Source organism: Eurosta solidaginis, chromosome 4 (genome assembly GCF_040869045.1).
Source record: "Eurosta solidaginis isolate ZX-2024a chromosome 4, ASM4086904v1, whole genome shotgun sequence".
NCBI lineage: Eukaryota > Metazoa > Arthropoda > Insecta > Diptera > Tephritidae > Eurosta > Eurosta solidaginis.
In genome coordinates, this window is record NC_090322.1 from 182,024,114 (window position 1) to 182,043,467 (window position 19,354).

Below are 19,354 nucleotides of genomic sequence, written 5' to 3' on the forward strand. Positions count from 1 at the left end.
GAGTCGCTAAAATTTTTCAAATATCTTTTATTTACTCAATTTTCTTTTATTTCATTTTATGTGTCTCCTTGTGGCTCAGCGGGTGCCGTGTTGGTTGGTTTTAAGTGCTCCAGTAGGCAGATTAGCATTGTAGTGGATTTGATTTTATCTGCAATGCAGCAGGCACCAAACTGCACATCTAAGTATATGTACATTAGACCGTTTCAGAAAAAAAGTATTTCTTTTTTTCGCTTCTGTTGAGTGTGAAAATCCACTGTTGAATTACGATTTATATTTATATAAAAACTTTGATGTAACAAGAACGAGATGGAGTACTTGCTGTCACAAGCGAAGCACAGCGCAACTGCGCGTTAACAATCACTTCATTATTGCCAGATACAGTATGTGTTGGAGCCACTTGATTGAAGGAATGTTGCTGATACTTAAGCTGATAATGTGCTACAATAGAGCAGCGAATATTTTTATGTTGAGTTTGGTTTGATAGTGATGATCAATAGATTGTCAACATTTTATTAAACGAACGCACTACGTTGCCACAGCTGCTCCAACTTTGCCTAATAACGTGATGCTCTGCCATTAAAAGTAACACTGCTGCAGCAACTACAGTCGAACATACCCATACACTCGAGGCTTTGAAAGCTGTAGTCTATCTACGCTAACGAATGAATGTAAATGCTCCAAACCAGAAGGTATTCCCATGGACCCCGATTTTAGTAGCAGGGAAAGGGAACTATGTCCATTAATTTCGATTAAGCAATTATAGAACGACTTGAACTCTCTAGGTGTGCCCCAGTGGGTTAGGGGGCTAAGAATATACCCGCGGTAGGTATGCCTGTCGTCAGAGGCGACTTAAATACCAAATTGATCAAGGGGTTGTGTAGCGCAACCCCTCTCAGGGGTTTGCCAGCGCAATATATAGCTTCTCCATCCCAATTGTCAACCTCACATACCCGTGGCAAATCCTGTTTCATTAACAGCCGAGGCTCTGGCCACCCCAAACTCCTGGTGGTTCTAGGAGGTGGGAGGGCGTTATGGCATAGAAGATTTCATGTGGTCATACCAAATCCTTCCCGAGATGTTCGGACTAGTACCAAGGCCTTATCGCTACAACAACAACCTTCTAAGTGTTGCCAGTTGGCGTCATTTACCGCTAAGGATGCATGGCGAGCGTGTTGGCTGTGAGGCAGCCAAATTCGCCTTTATGGTTTAGCGTCAAACAATTTTTATATTTTTTGAACTAAGAATGGAAGTAATTTTTCCCGAACCATTCTATGGAGAATTTCAAAGGGATATCCACACTAACTTTTCTAATAATATTTTTCACACTCAAAATTAACTGTCCAGGGCATCTCGAAAAAAAAACTATAAAACGGTCTAATATAGATGTATGTGCAGTACTTATGTATATAAGTTTATCATAAGCAGCCGCAATGCATATCGTTGGCATTTAGAAAATATAAAATCTTTGTTTATTTCTGTCTTTTTGGCTCTTCGACATTTGTTTTGTAAAAATATTTGCTCAATCAGGGACGTGCACCAAATGAAAAATTTGAATGAAATAATGGATGGGTTAGTTTCATTTAAAAGTACGAACCACTTCTTATACTCAGCTGAGCTCAATGAGTATATTAATTTTGTTTGCATAACGTCATAAACTAATCGAGATAGATATAGACTTCCATATATCAAAATGATCTGGGCGAAAAAATAAATTCATTTAGCCATGTCCGTTCGTCCGTCCGTAAACACGACAACTTGAGTAAATTTTGAGGTATGTTAATGAAATTTTGGTATCTGGTATGTGAGTTCCTGGACACTCGTCTCAGATCGCTATTTAAAATGAACGAAATCGGACTATAACCACGCCCACTTTTGCGATATCGAAAATTTCGAAAACCCAAAAAGTGCGATAATTCATTACCAAAGACCGATAAAGCGATGAAACTTGGCAGGTGGTTTGAATTTATGACGCAGAATAGAAAATTAGTAAAATTTTGGGCAGTGGGCGTGGCACCGCCCACTTTTAAAAGAATGTATTTTAAAAGTTTTGCAAGCTGTAATTTGGCAGTCGTTGCAGATATCATGATGAAATTTGGCAGGAACGTTCTCCTATTACTATATGTGTTCTTAATAAAAAAAAATTTGCAAAATCGGAAGACGAACACGCCCACTATAAAATAAAATTTTATAGTCAAATTTTAATAAAAAATTAAATATCTTTACAGTATATAAGAAAATTATGTCAACATTCAGCTCCAACATTTGTCTCCAAAGCTCTCAGCTGAGTATGTAATGTTCGGGTACACCCAAACTTAGCCTTCTTTACTTGTTAGTTTCAAAATTTATATTCGCAATCTTGAACTTAATGCTTTTAACGCAAATCTTGTCAAAAGTCGACGATTCCTAGACATGACGAAAAAATAGATTTTTTTTGTCCAAGATGTCCCCTGTTTAAACGAATATTAAATTGTGAATGTTAAACTTTGAAAACTAAACTTTGAATGTTGTGGCAAATGCCGTTTTTTAGCGGGTTCAAAACAGCGTCGACTCGAAATTGGTGGACGTCCCTGCGCAAAAGTATGTACTTACACATACATATCTACTTACATGCAGACAAACATCTGGGGCATTCCATTCATGCTACTCCTGCCGATTGGTTTCGTATCACCAATTTCGCTGAAATTTACACACTTTGTTTGGTAACCCGCGAAAAAGGTTAAAACGATATTTTACCTTATTTTATGTTATTTAAGACTTGCCGATTTTCCTTTAATAACACGACTCGACGACTTGGATAAGAAAATTTATGAATTTTTAATGGAACTATGCAAACCATTTATTTATTTATGCAAACCAATCTTTTAAATGGCTAGAAAAAAATCCAAAATTCGAGAAAATTTTTCGAAAATATCGAGCTTTTTATTTAAAGTTCCTTGAATTTTTTCAGTATGCAGTTTTGTGACCCAATCAATTTTAGTTGAACAAAGTAAAAGTTTCCGAAGGGTGTTTTAAATTTTCTTTCATACGAAAGATGCATAACTATTTCTCTTTTGTTTATGGAAGAAAATTTGAAAATCAAAATACCTGTAAAATGTAGTTTATTAGATCAAAATTTATCGGTCTACATATGCAGTTTTGCAGTCTCAAAATAATTCAGAAACCTCTACTTAAAAAGTTCGAAATTTTCATAAAATTTTCTCGAGTTTGGCAAATTTTTCGATCGTCTTTCAATGGTTGGAAGAGAAGTTCGGCCTAAAATCTCTTCGGAGGTCATCGCGCCTTACATTTATTTATTTATAAGTTGAAGTTTTTGGCTGAACATGGCAAACGGCCTCAAACTTCGTAAAATAGTAAAACAGCTGATTTTTGGCGGCCACCGTGGTGTGATGGTAGCGTACTCCGCCTACCACACCGTATGCCCTGGGTTCGCACCCCGGGCAAAGCAACATCAAAATTTTAGAAATAAAGTTTTTAAATTAGAAGACAATTTTTCTAAGCGGGGTCGCCCCTCGGCAGTGTTTGGCAAGCACTCCGGGTGTATTTCTGCCATGAAAAGCTCTCAGTGAAAACTCATCTGCCTTGCAGATGCCGTTCGGAGTCGGCATAAAACATGTGGGTCACGTCCGGCCAATTTGTAGGGAAAATCAAGAGGAGCACGACGCAAATTTGGAAGAGAAGCTCGGCCTTAGATCACTTCGGAGGTTATCGCGCCTTACATTTATTTATTTAGCTGATTTTTAATGTCAAAATCACAAATAAAGTAGTCGGTAGTTTTAGGTAGATCCATTTATCGAGATTTATTTCAACGTAGTAAATCGAAATGAGGGTTCGAGCTAACAAATTTTTATATTTGGATTCAGTATGTCAAGATATATATGAACAATGTTAAATTCCCCGTTCAGAACAACTTTTTTCTAATTGAACAAACTTTTCTAATTTGTTTTTGGTGCTTTGTCCGGAAACTGAACCCAGGATCTCCGGTATTGTAGGCGGAGCACGCTACCAACACACCACGGCGACCGCCACATACGTACGGCCGCCAATACCCAGTAATTTTGAAGGAAAAGTTTTCAAAAATATATATTTTTCCAAGTTCATATCTCTAGATTTGAGCACAAAAATCTTTCCGAAGGGTTAATTACCCTAAATGTCTCAAAATCGGTGATCCAAAATCCATCGATATAATATATTAGCATGGAATGCCCCATATACGAGAATTAGTAAGCACACCGTCTATTAATAGACTGTTGGCCGAAGCATAACTTTTTAGTAGGATAGATAATGGAAGTAGAAGAGAAACAATGTGAATTTTATGATTTTAAAAGAAATGTTTTAAAATTATTGCAATTGCAATTTTGAAAATATGGATGATGCGAACACCAAAATACTTGCAAAATTTTATCACATTTCTTCGATTAAATTCTTATTTTTTTTATCTTCGATAATTTAAGAAAAACTTCTTTAATTTTTTAGACAGAAACTTTGCAAACCAATTTTAGAAAAAATTCTGAAATTCGAGAAAATTTTACAAAACTTTATAGTTGAAGTTTTCTTAACTTGTTAACTTGCTTACTTAATTGCCGCTTAACCGTTTAAACGGTTATGGCCGTCCAACAAGGCGCGCCAGTCGGTCCTTCTCTGCCAACCGGCCAATTGGTCACACCCACGGAGTTTAAATCGTTTTCCACCTGGTCCTTCCAACGGAGTGGGGCCGCCCTCTACCTCTACTTCCATAGGCGGGTTCCTATAAAAACACTTTCTTGGCCGAAGCGTCATCTTTCATTCGCATAAAAAGGCCTAGCCAGCGCAGCCGCTGCTTTTTAATTCGCTGAACTATTAACTTAACTTGTTTAGCCCAATATATTTTTGTCTAACTAAAAGTCATAGGCTTCTCAAAGCTTGCACCGATTTTTGAAAATTTTCAGAGACCTATAGCTTTTACTCTCTTAGACTTAAATTGATTGCGGTAAAAAACTGTATTTTCGAAAAAAAAATTAGAAAATGAACAGATCGCGATTCCCGCAAAATTCTATCGAGTTTTCGAATTTATTCGAAAACGTTTTTGAAATTGGTTTGCATGGTTTCATTAAAAAAATTCAGGGAAGTTTTTATCAAATTATCGAAGATAAAAAAACAAGAATTTCATTGACGAAATTTGATCAAATTACCACTGCTATATGTTAATTGCTTAACAGTGAAAGGGATGGTGATCCCGATACTTAAAGCTATGACGAGCTATGTTTGCTCTCGCTTCTCCTTTCGATTAAGGTGAAAAGGGAATGGCAACATCTCGGCTTGGAAACAATAAAAGCCCCGTCACATAAGCAGTATATCGTATAGACGCGTTTAACACAATCTTATGCATTCTGAGTAGATTGCACGCCATCTGACATGAAAAAGTAGCCATCTTCAAACTTTGTTTGCATCGCAGCATAAGAAGAAGAATTTGACATTTGCTATGGCTAAGGGTGCTTTCATAAGATTGCGTTAAACGCATCTGTATAAAAGACTTAATTGTGCTCGGCCTTAAGGAGTGAGAAGTTTTCCAGGTATTAAGATGAGGAGTTGAATCAACATATGCATCTACTTGTACGTAAAATATTGTCGAACGAAAGCGCGCTTGCCTATTGCAATTTAATGGCAACTAAGGCATGACGTGGCTGAATGCGTTTGTAACACTTCAACCATCGTAGGAGTTCTGGTTCAAATCCCACTCCCGGGAGAAAAGGCTTTGCAGAGATTTACAAGGTATAATCAAAACAGCTGTCGTCTTGTCCGTTCTGATGTCACGTTGTTTAAATTTTCCCCAAATTATTAAATAAATTATAAATTAAAAATTGCTTCAAATAAATGTTTTCATACATTTAAAGCAATAAGGGCAATCCCCGCTTAAAATCTCGTATTAATAGAGTTTTCTTTTCTGGAGAAAGTGCTACGGTTTTTGTGCGCCGCGCAAGGGTTGTAAATATATTTTGTTCTATTCTAAAAAGCAGGCAACGCCTTTACGGGGTATTTCGTTCTTTTGTGAAAGTTGTTGGCTGTTAGCGTTACACTTTTACCCTGCATAAAATGACGGTGTGGCACTGTAACCCTGCTAAACCAGCTGATCGTGACAGTTTATTTCCGTTACTTCACAAGCGAAGAAAATTGAAATAGAAGCAATAATTGCTAATGAATTTTTATTATCACGGGGTATCCATTTATGTTCTTTCCATGCCCTATAAATGTTGAAAATTTTCTGGGGTAGGAGTAACTCTATTAAAGCTTTACCATTTGCTTAGGCAACAATTTATTCCAGGAAAGAAAACGCTGGTCTCTGACAAAAGCTTAAGAAAGATGATCAGCAAACCGTGGCGCTCAGAATAATATCGCATGAAACACACACACAGGCATATGTAGTATATTTATATAAACCATATCTAAACAAAACAAGTTCTTATGCGGCAGTTACTCACGAACGTACGTACCAAAAACGTGTCAGCTGACACGACCTATCTTATGAGTATGCAATGTAAACGAAAACTCACCGACGTGCAACGCCCGCACGTACGTAGCCCGGCACGTAGAAATCAAAACAATTTTGATTTTTTCCGTAAGAACGTGTCAGCTGATCGCTCTCTCACTAGACAGAGTTGCCTAGTAAACTTTTGTGCGCTAATTTTTGACCGTTTGCAATTTTATTCAAAAACACCTAATTAAAGTTTGAAAAATTGTGAAAATAATTCGAAATAATTATGTAAAAGTGCTGATTATAAATATGCAATCTATTTATACTTATTTAATATGTATTCCGGCCTTTTACAATATCAAAAATTGAATTGGAAAAAGTTGATGTTTCCATAAGCATACATGCAAAATGGTCAATGGCAACAGTGCTTATCTGTAAACAATACACACACAAATATGTTATGTACATGTACACAGACGCACACATTGATTCATACGGGCTTGAGAGTTCGGTCAAACGTGTTTCGTACGACAAACGTCCGTACGTACGGCACACGTCGGTGGGTAACTGCCGCATTAAACTTGACCAATGAAGAAATCAGGGAAAAAAGAAAAAATATAAACCTTAAAAAACGCCAGACCAAAACAACAGCGTAAAAACAAGGGAAAACAACAACATATAGAGCGTAAACAAGATCAGCTGTAATTATGAGTTTCGAAATGCATTCATTGCATGTTGACCGGAGGTACCTACACAACAGCGGGCGAGACCCATTCACAAGTTTGGTACTATGTATTTTCCAACTAGCCGTAATTAGCTGGTGATCGGTGTGTACATGAGAAAGAAATATACAGCAGAGTGGAACAAAGAGTGGGATAAACGTATCACTCATATCATGTGAGTTAATATGAGCATAAGAAAAAACTCTCGAATATAAGATTGAATAGACAAGTATGATTTTTCTCTTACAACTTTTGCTTGAAAGTGATACAACTTGTTAGGTTCAAGAGTAGGTAGAGTGGCTGCTACTGATCACATTTGAACGAAATCAATTGAAAAAGTCCAAAGTGGTATCACAAAATATTTCGTGTCCTTATATGGGACAGTAAATAACTTTTGTCAACCTATGTAAATTGAATAAATTACAAAGGGCCAGATAATTAGAAAGGGGTTCCCAGTGTCGTTTCTTTTTTCTTATCGGCTTTAAAGCTTCTCGGAATGTACTTTTTATGAAACGAAAAGGATATGCAAAAATATCTTCATGGTCCGTTGAAGCTAAGAAATATTACAAAAGGTTATATTGGTAATACTTCCAGAAAGTTTCAGAGTGTGCGCCAGGGTTTCATTGGCATGTTCACAAAACCTTCATCATCATCATTATTAGTCGGCGCTTAACCGCCTAAGCAATGTTGTTCGTGTCGTAACAAATCACGCCAGCTATCCCTGCTTCGCAATAACTAACACTAATTGGAAGCACCAGGGGAGGTCAAGTCTTCCTCCACCTGCCTCTCCCAACTCAGTGGATGTCAAAGGTAGGGTTCCTCTGCATGCGATGCCGACTGAAATACTCTTTTGGCCGGAGCATCTTCGTCCATTCGCATAAGATGACCTAGCCAGCGAACCCCTCTTGGGTGACTATTATTTGTGTTTAAATGGCAGAAAAAAGAATGCACTTTAAAATATTCCTCTATTATATAGGGAGAGTAGCTGATCATAGAATAACGAATATCGCTGAAAACGGTTACAGACTCCCAATATCGTTATATTTATTCCTTTGCTAATAGGGCGATGGGAAATGTCCTTAAAAAACGTTAGTGAACTCCACTATATCCTGATCATAAGGGACTTACAGCAGCGCATACGAAAATAGCAGTAGCAATTTTTATTAAATTTCGTCAACTAAATTCTTCTTTTCTTGTTTCCTATAGTTTAAGAAATCACTTCGTTGAATTTATTTAATGTAACTGAAACTAACTACGCAAATCAATCTCAAACAAGTGGAAATTCGGGAAAGTTCTAAATTGGAATGATTAATTTAATTTCTGATGTGGTTTGAGCATTCAAACTACAAACTTCGCATTGATTTTTGAGAGTTTTTTTTCGGAGGGTGCTTTTGATTTTCTTCCGCATAAAAAATAAATCTTGCACCCTTCGTATGGAAGAAAATATAAAACATCCTTCGAAAATAAAAGGTCATAAATCAATAAGAATTGTGGGAGACCTACAACTTGTATGTGGTTACACTAAAATTGATTGGGCTACTAAATTGCATACTCAGAAAAATCTAAATTTTCGAAATATTTTCTCAAATTTTCGAATTTATTCGAAAACGTTTTTGAGGTTTGCATAGTTTCACATACATAATTTCAAGGCGAATTCATACCAGGTGCTGGTAAAGCGAATTCTACCAATTCGCAGTGCAGAAGAATGTCAAGTCAAAAGAAAATTTTAATTTGTGTTTGCTTGTTTAATGGTGTGTTCAATTTATACTTATTATTTAAGAATGCATGAGCTGAACACCGGCTTATAATAATTGAATATTCAATTATTATATTTTTCTAAAGGTAACTGAAAAGAAAGAAAGAAACATTTACTGGCATATTGCGATGGTGCCATTTCGAAACCCGCCACGTAATCATCATCAGGCAATTTCGTCATGTTATCAAAGGTTTCACCGAGATTCGAACCGCGAATCACACGGTGAAACTGCAGTTGCCTTAACCACTGCTTGTATTTGTTTCCTTTCTTAATTCAGTTTATCTCATTTCTACACGAACAACAAAATTGAAACATTCTGTCTCTAAATTAATTTGTGTGTTATGTAGATTTGTTTTTGTAAAGTTTCTGAAAATTTTAACTGATTTCGATTAACTGACATATTAAAGTCCAAGGCATTGTATGGAAAATAATCAGGAATAAGCAATCAGCTGTTGGGATAACAACACCTGTAGTGGAATTCACTAACTTTTTTAGCCACATTTGCCATCGCTTTATTTGCGAATCGATAACTATAACGATTTCGTTATTCAGTAACTATTTTGTATCGATCGTTTATCGACGAACTGCTGGGTTAAAAATCACGAAATTAATATTTCTGGCAATTTTAGTTAAAAATGGGAAAATCGGAATTTTAATTAAATACTTTCAAACACGAAAAGCTACTTTATAAATCAAATGGCATTTGACTACTTGGCGTACGTTTTATCACAAGATGAAGAATTACTAAGGCCATCGCCAGTGGACAGACATCTTCTTAGAGAAGTAGATAACCTATTCCACTTGAATGCAATGGAGTTTCAAAAGCTGTACCGACTAACCCCAGACTTGGCTCATGATATTATTTCTCAACTTGATGGTCAATTGCGATATCAACAGAGAAAAAAAAGAAATTAATACCGAATTTACTTACCTTTTGTTAAAATATGTAAAAACTTGCACAATAATGTCTTTTAAAAGCAGTTAGTTTACGGAATTTATTTAATTTTGTCATTACTTTTGTGCTTTTCGCATTTTTTAGGTATCGTTAAGCTGTGCCGCCACCTTTCTACTATTAAAACGAAATTTAAATGTAATTTATTTCGAGTCGTTAAAACTAAGTTAGTGAATAGTACAATCGATAAAAGCGGAGTCATTGGTGCTGTTTGTCGTATCGCTGTAGTCGTATCCCTAACGTAACCCTATACGATACATTGTGATTGATTAATGGTGCCTTAACATAAAAATCGTGAAAATTTCATAAATATGAAGAAAACGCAAAAAATTACAAACATTTTCCACAAAAAATAAGTCTCTTAGTCATAACGTATCCAAAATAATGAATAAAATCTACAAAAAGTTATTAAATTCACATACTCAAATATTTTTAGGTTATGGATATGGCGAAAAACCAAAAACCAATTGGTTGGCTACGACACGGTTACGATATGGCACCAATAATCGATTACATTGAATCCCATAAGGTTGGTCGAATCAGCTGTTATAAGGTTACCGATACGGTTAGCGATAACGCACCAATGTCTGAAGCTTAAGGCAAGCGACAAAATCGTTAATTAAAATCTCCACAAATCGCATCGTTATAAGTTAGTGAATTCCACTACTGGCAACGAATTGGCTTTGCGAAATTCATAGAAGATTTTACTTAAAATTATTGAAAAAACTAAAGGAAATTAAGTTATTTGATACAAATTTTCTCTACTTTTTTCGTATTTACTGCTGTAATTATAACAAACTTTATTGATTATATAAATATTTGTATTTTTTGGTGTATAGAAGTGTAGCTGGGATATAGCAACTTATATCACAGGAAGACTAATTATAAGCATAGGGCATTAGGTACCTTCTGCGGGGCGAGAGTTTGTATAATCAATATCAAAAAATGTTACAAATTTACCCACAACATAAAATTACCAGTATTGAAAGGCAACAAACATAGATATCTAGCCAGTATAATTACACGGTAAGATTCTTGACCTCACTGAGGCGAAATATAAAACCAAAATATGTTAGTCGGATAGAAACAATATCAATAATATGGTATGAATAAAATTATTTAAGAGAGAAATATCGCAGTGAGTGTTTACAAAATCTACTCAATGCCATGCAAAGCACTCAAGAGCGCATGAGAGCGATTATTACTGGTGAGTAAAAAATTCTCATAGTGATCATATACAAAATCAGATTCTTCAGACGAAAACGACTTCGGTGAAGCAAAGTTGTGGGTCGTTTGCGAAGAGAATTGCTATCGGACGGTTACGTGCGCGTGCGGCTCATTTGTGGTGACTTAATTTTGACATACATAATTATTTTAGAAGATATATATTTTTTTACCACCCCACAATAATATAAGATAAAAAGTTATACGCGGTAAGAAACCTACATGCAAGTTATGACAATGTGCACAGTGGATGAAAGAGCTGTGTGAACGGCAAAGAATTAAGCGAACTTAATTCTCGTAGCTTGAACAACAAAAGAATCAATTAGCGTAAATTAGAGCAAGAAAAACGTACAGCTACAACAATAATAAAAACATAACAACGAAAAGAACCGGAGCGGAAATTAAAAGTTACTAGTGCAAGAAGGAAAGGAAAGAAAAATGTTATGTATAAAATATAAAAAATTTCATCAGAAAATTAGTGTCAAGGAAGTGAAAGTTATCTTTGATGAGTGAAGAAAATAAGAAAAATTATTATCAAATATAAACGAAACGTTTTTGTCTATGAAATTGTGTTGTGTCGATATTAATTTATGGTGAAATATTAAAAAAAAAATGTAGGCATATGCAGATTGAAAAATACGCACTCAAATAATAAACAAATTAATATTTGAGTAAATTTTTGATTCGAAAATTTGAGATTTGCACTGTAATTTGGCCTGATATCAAGGCCAATTTACACAAAAAAAATTTTTGATTTTTATTTGCCAAAAAATCTTAATAAAAATGTGTCAAAAACGCATTGAAGTCCACGATTGTGGCACTCCTGCCTTAACAACCACCAGTTACAACAACAGGTCCAGCATCTCACACAACCTACCCGCCGCAATAATTAAAACACACATCTTGCCAACCATAAAAGCGATAACCAGCACTCTAGTCATACCACTAGCTTGCTATTACTTTATATCAGTTTTAACTATTCTAACTGCTTCCGCGTCTTCTTTGTCAGCGTCTAATAGAGCTCCGGTGCCTGTCCCTGCATTACATGCATCTTATGCCTTCCAACAACAAGCTGATCTCAGCAATAACCAAGCCTTCTTCGTATTACAAGAACCCCGGCACAAACGCACGCTCCATATAGCGCCGTCCAGCGTGCTAGCTGACAAAGGTAACACAGCAGCGCCAGCTACCGAAGTCGATGATGACTATTACGATGAGGAAGAGAATGAAGCGCCTAATACTAATGGGATTATAGAAAGTTCTAGCGATCGTCATCATCGCCATTACAAGCCTTTAGCACCACCTCTTCAACCAGCCCGTTTCGGTTATGATGGCTCAAAAGTGAAACCTCAATACTTTTACACCCAGCAAATGCTTGCAAATCATATTGGTGGAGTTGAGAGCGATAGGGTTGCTATGACATCTCGAACACTTCGTTCACCGACAGCTTCGCGTATCAATAATGATTTATCTGCGTGGAGTTTGTTGGATGAAGAAAAACGCACAGACATCTGTGATGTATGTAATTGTAGCAGTAATTCATTTGTTACCATTGTTTGTGATTTCAATCAACGAAATTCCAGGGTAAGTAAATTATTATTTTTTATTATTATTTTTTTTTGTATGTGGTAGAATTAGTTCGTTATTTTGCTATGTAAGGATCCGCAATCTCATCACTAGAATCTAAAACAACCTCTATTGTTCGAGTCCCAACAAATTCACATTATGTTAAATTAGCATTGCGGACTGAAGTTGTATTGATCGAAAATTTGTTTGTCCACACTTTAAAAATGTTTTTTATACTTTTCTTATCACTCTCATTCCCTCCCTCTTCTTCTGTATGATCCGTTTTTCCATATTCCTGTCTTTCAAACCTCCTAACCCCTCCTAATCTCACTATATCTGTATGTATGTACATTAGACTGGGTCGATTTATTAACCGATATCGCGCCATTGATTTTTCGATAGGATTTGGGCTTAGGAAAAAAAGTTCCACTACGCATACCCAAAAAAATAATTTTGGAGCCTGCAAAAAAAAAATGACGAAAGGGTAAATTTTTCGACCAAAACACTCCACAAAACCCAAAAAATTTTTTTTTCAAAAAACTTTTATCGCCAACGTTTTTACAACAGCTTTTTGAAAAAAAAAGTATTTTTTGGGTTTTGGGGAGTGTTTTGGTCGAAAAATTTCCCTTTCGCAATTTTTTTTTTCAAAAAAATTCTAAATTTTACGATTATTTCTAACTTTATATTTAGAATTCTCTGAATTTCTTCCAGTATTTAGGTTTGTTGTCCAATCAGTTTTAGGCTAACAAGATAAAAGTTAGTAATTTCGAAATTTTCTTAAAATTTTTCGTATTTTTTTTTTCGAGCACGTTTTAGAGATTGGGTATGCATTATAGAACTTTTTCTTAAAATATCAAAAATTAAAGAAAGAATAATCTAGATGGAATATTGAAAAAAAAACGCGACTGAATTATTCTGCTTGCTGCTATATTTCCCACTCTTTTATTACTTCTTTTATATAAGCTCGGTTGAATGTTTGTCCGCTTTTCACACAAATTTTGCAATGGATTTTTAAGGGACTTCTCATTGAGCTACAAACGTGAAACTTTACACATAGGTTAGAACACCGTGACAATGCAAAAATGGAAAAAATCCGTTAGGTGGCGCATGGATCGAAATAATTTGGTAAGAATTTGAAAATTTTCAAACCAGCTTTTAAGTAACTTCTAGATGAGCTAGATACTTGAAATTTCAAACTTTTCAGAGTTCGATGACAACCGACGACACAAAGAGATTCGCTAGGGGCGGACGGGATGAGATATTTAGAAAAATCGTACGATAGGGAGGAAATTTTGAGATTGATTTTTATAAGTTCTCATTGAGCCACAACTGTAAAACTTCACAGATAGGATAAGACGCCGAGAAAAGGAGAAAATAATTCCGTTAGGTGGCGCACGGATCGAAATATTTAGATAAGAATTTGGAAATTGGGGTTTTTGAAATCGATTTTAAAGTAACTTTTCATAAACATGAAACCTCAGAGACAGATTAAGACACCGTGACAAAGGAACAAACGGAGAAAAAATCCGTTAGGTGGCGCACGGATCGAAAAAATTAGATAATAATTTAGAAATTAGAAACCGGGTTTTAAGTAACTTCTCGATGAGCTAGAAGCTAAAATTTTAGAGCTTAATTCAGAGGTCGATGTCAGCTAATGACACAATACAAAAAGCTAGCGGGCGCACGGACTGAGATATTTAGAAAAATCAAACGGAACGGAGGGAATTTTGGGATTGATTTTATGTAAATTCTCATTGAGCTACAAGGGTAAAACTTAACAGATAGGTTAAGACACCGAGAAAACTAAAAATAAAATAAAAAATTTTAAGCACTTCCTTTATATAAATGGACAAAAATGAGCGAAAAATGTCTCCTTATATAAAGACATATTCTTGCTAAACTTTGATTTGTAAATTTTGACGTAGAAAATGCAAAAATATTTATGAGAAGTAAATGTCTTAAAAGGTGAACCGCAAATTATCTGGGTGGTCGGCAGGCATCGGTGGAATTTAGAAGAATTAAACAAGGGGTGCCACAGGGTGGTGTCCTATCCCCACTTTTGTTTAACTTCTACATATCAAAGCTACCTTAACCACCAGAAGGAGTTACTATCGTTTCCTACGCCGATGACGTTCGATCAGGATCCACATTTTGGAGAGCATGCAGCCGCAATTGTACCGAAAATCCAGAGCCGTAATAAAATCCTCAAATCTCTTGCTGGCAGTACTTGGGGAAAAGATAAAGAAACGCTCATTACCACCAGCCGGCCGATTGCATGCTACGCGTCCCCGTTATGGTCACCAAGCCTAAAAACTACTCACTGGAAGAAGCTACAGGCCTGCCAAAAGCCTGCCCTCAGAACCGCCCCGGGTTGTCTTCTTATGTCTCAGAACACCATCTACATAATGGGGCGAGAATACTCCCCATCAGGGAGAGAAATGAGATGCTAAACAAACAGTTCCTGTTGAATACCCAGAAACCTGGGCATCCTAACAGACATCTGATTGATGAACCAACACTGCCCAGGGGCTTAAGGAGTCATCTCCGTAAGCATTATGAGGAAATACGACACCTGAGAACTCACCCGTACGAAGCCTTAGCGAACTCCACAAACAGGCGCCGGACCTTTATGCCGGGAATTTACCGGTGAATCCAGTACTCAAAGAACAGTGCCCAAAATTTGCGGAAGAGGAACGCATACTCCCCAGGGAAACGCGAGTCACTCTAGCTCAACTTCGATCTGGATACTGTAACAGGCTAAACTCTTACCTATCCAGAATCAAACCCGACATACAAACTGTATGCCCCGCTTGCAATTTGTCCCCACATGACACCAACCACATCTTTAATTGTAATGTGGAACCAACGCCTCTAACACCCCTCTCATTATGGTCCACCCCTGTTGAAACTGCAAGTTTCCTTGGATTCCCGTTAGAGAATGACAATTTGTGATTGGTCGCACCTGTTAGGTGGGGTGAAGTACTGCTACAACAACAACAACAACAGAAGTAAAAATATAAAGGTAGAGCGCAATTGATTGATTAATAATATCACCTTTCCTACCAACTTTCCAATCCAAGTAATGTGCGCTCCACCTTTATATTTTTACTTCTCATAAATAGTTTTGCATTTTCTATGCCAAAATTTAAAAATCAAAGTTTAGTAAAAGTATGTCTTAATATAAGGAGACATTTTTCGCTCATTTTTGTCCATTTATATAAAGGAAGTGCTTAAAATTTTTTTATTTTATTTTTACTTTGTTCAATTTAAAAAAAAAACAAGAAGTTTTTGAAAATATTGATGAACTTTTAAAATTTGTTTCCTTTTTATTTTTAGAGAAATTGTTCGGTATGCATTTTTCTTTTTTATATCGAAAAAAATCTAAAACACACTTCGAAAATAAATAGCACGGGTTTTGAGAAACTTTAAACTTGTACATACATTCTCAAAATAAAATATATTGGATTACAAAGCTGCACGGTTTGGTTAGGTTGAACAGGCCGGTCCGTAAGAAGTTTGTTTAACGACCAAACTGAAAAACCCTATCAAAAAGCAGAACCTATGTAATAAAATAACTCCGCCCTTTTGGCAAATACTAGAAGCTTGCTAGGACTTATGCCACTTGCTGCTTCTATATCTGATAGCTGTATGACTCCTGGTAGCTGGACGCAAACACATAACGTGCCCGCTTGTTTCCTCCTCTAACCCGTAATTCTTACATCTCCTATCACTAACTAAGCCTAAGTTAAAGGCATGTGACGCTAGAAGTGTCCAGTCAGAATATCCGTCATGAGTCTACAGTGCTTGCTTTTTAAAGATGGGAGTAACTTTGTTAGTCTAAGGTTGTAAGACCTACACATAATCTTCGACACTTTACTTTACCCTGCTTGGGTCCACACCTTTCCGACTTGGTCGATCATGTGCGACTCTCGCCTTATCATAATAAAACTCAATCTAGTTGGGCGGTATACTTTCATGCAATTTAAGATAATTCTTTTTTAATTTTACGAGTTTACGAATTTTTTTTTTTTTAAATTTATGCGAAATTGGTTTACATAATTTTCTTTGTTTGTACAAATCAAGACAACTTTTTTGATTTTACTAAAATAAAAAAAGTAGTAAACAACTAATAAAACTTAATTTTTATTGCTATTTTATTACTCGCAGCTGTATATTTGCATACACTGAAAAAAAATCTATGGCTAAAACATCAGTTGATGTACTTATGCACATATGTATCTATATTGGAACGACATTCAGTCGTCCCTTGTCAACTAATAAAACTTAATTTCTATGGCTATTTTATTACTCGCAGCTGTATATTTCCATACACTGGCTAAAACATCAGTTGAAATACCTATGCAAGTACATATGTATTTTGGAACGACTTGCCGTCGTCCCTTGTCAATGAATCAGTCTCACCATAGTGTCAAATGCCATTATTTGATATTCAGACAGCAGCCAAGGCATTTCTCTCAGTGTAGGTAAATACATTTTTTTATGAGTTAACCGGGGATTGCCGTATCGCTTTAAATGTATGAAAACATTTATTTCAAGCAATTTTTAATTTTATAAAAACTTTACAACAACTAAGGCATGACGTAGCTGAATGCGTTTATAACCATTTCAACTATCGTAGGAGTGCGGGTTCGACTCCCACTCCCGGGAGAAAAGGCTTTGAAGAGATTTACAAGGTATAATCGAAACAGCTGTCGCCTTGTCCGTCCTGATGTCACGTTGTTTAAATTTTTCCCAAATTATTAAATAAAATACATTTTTTGTTTTTCCTTTAGTTTTGACAGCATGCAATTTCCACATGCAGCTTCGACAATTACACGCAAAGTGTAACCACTCCTCAAATTTTATATTATTATCCACTTCAATGTTAAATATAAACAATTAAATTTAGCATATAAATACATTGGTATGTACATATGTGTGAATATGAGCAATATTTATATGTAAAAATAACAGATATATATAAACACCCATATTTAAACACATTTAACGACTATTCACAAATATGGTATAAACGCCGGTCTAACGATCTGTTGCGTGTATTCTTTTTATACTCAGTTGAGCATAGCTCATAGAGTATATTAACTTTAATTGGATAACGGTTGGTTGTACATATATAAAGGAATCGAGATAGATATAGAGTTTCATATATCAAAATCATAAGAATCGAAAAAAAATTTGATTGAGCCATGTCCGTCCGTCCGTCCGTCCGTCTGTCCGTTAACACGATAACTTGAGTAAATTTTTAGGTATCTTGATGAAATTTGGTATGTAGGTTCCTGAGAGCTCATCTCAGATCGCTATTTCAAATGAACAATATTGGACTATAACCGCGCCCACTTTTTCGATATCGAAAATTTCGAAAAACCGAAAAAGTGCGATATTCATTACCAAAGACGGATAAAGCGATGAAACTTGGTAGGTGAGTTGAACTGATGATGCAGAATAGAAAATTAGTAAAATTTTGGACAATGGGCGTGGCACCGCCCACTTTTAAAAGAAGGTAATCTAAAAGTTTTGCAAGCTGTAATTTGGCAGTCGTTGAAGATATAATGATGAAATTTGGCAAGAACGTTACTCCTATTACTATATGAATGCTTAATAAAAATTAGCAACATCGGAGAACGACCACGCCCACTTTAAAAAAAAAAAATTTTAAGTCAAATTTTACCAAAAAATTTAATATCTTTACAGTATATAAGTAAATTATGTCAACATTCAACTCCAGTAATGATATGGTGCAGCAAAGTATAAAAATAAAATTAAATTTCAAAATGGGCGTGGCTCCGCCCTTTTTCATTTAATTTGTCTAGGACACTTTTAATGCCATAAGTCGAACAAAAATTTACCAATCCTTGTGAAATTTGGTAGGGGCTAAGATTCTGGGACGGTAACTTATTTCTGTGAAAAAGGGTGAAATCGGTTTGAGCCACACCCAGTTTTTATACACAGTCGACCGTCTGTCCTTCCGTTCGGCCGTTAACACGATAACTTGAGCAAAAATCGATATATCTTTACTAAACTCAGTTCACACACTTATCTGAACTCACTTTGTATTGGTATAAAAAATGGTTGAAATCCGACTATGACCACACCCACTTTTTCGATATCGAAAATTACGAGAAATTAAAAAAATGCCATAATTCGATACCAAATACGAAAAAAGGGATGAAACATGGTAATTGGATTGGGTTATTGACGCAAAATGTAACTTTAGAAAAAAACTTTGTAAAATGGGTGTGACACCTACCATATTAAGTAGAAGAAAATGAAAAAGTTCTGCAGGGCGAAATCAAAAGCCCATATATAAATAAATTGGCGGTATCCGACAGATGATGTTCTGGGTCATCCTGGTCCACATTTTGGTCGATATCTCGAAAACGCCTTCACATATACAGCTAAGGGCCTCCCTTTTAAAACCCTCACTAATACCTTTAATTTGATACCCATATCGTACAATCACATTCTAGAGGAACCCCTGGTCTACCTTTATGGCGATTCAATTGATACCTATATCGTACAAACACATTCCAGGGTTACCCTAGGTTCATTTTCCTACATGGTGATTTTCCCTTATTTTGTCTCCATAGGTCTCAGCTGAGTATGCAATCTTCAGTTACACCCGAACTTAGCTTTCCTTACTTGTTATTTATAAGTAAGTAAATATA

The 19,354-nt window shown here is 35.8% G+C and overlaps 2 protein-coding genes across 7 annotated transcripts in view; one reads left to right on the forward strand and one right to left on the reverse strand.

Annotated features, from left to right (window-relative positions):
• The window catches only part of hiw (highwire), a 376,800-nt gene that overhangs the window by 76,662 nt on the left and 280,784 nt on the right, over window positions 1–19,354 (reverse strand). The window lies entirely within an intron of this gene.
• be (ben) overlaps window positions 11,151–19,354 on the forward strand; it is a 139,575-nt gene continuing 131,371 nt past the window's right edge. For both annotated transcript variants that reach the window (XM_067784121.1, XM_067784120.1), the window contains exon 1: window positions 11,151–12,686. In XM_067784121.1, the coding sequence (XP_067640222.1) occupies window positions 11,886–12,686 (801 nt within the window). In that variant the 5' untranslated portion in view covers window positions 11,151–11,885. The remainder of the gene's footprint in view (window positions 12,687–19,354) is intronic.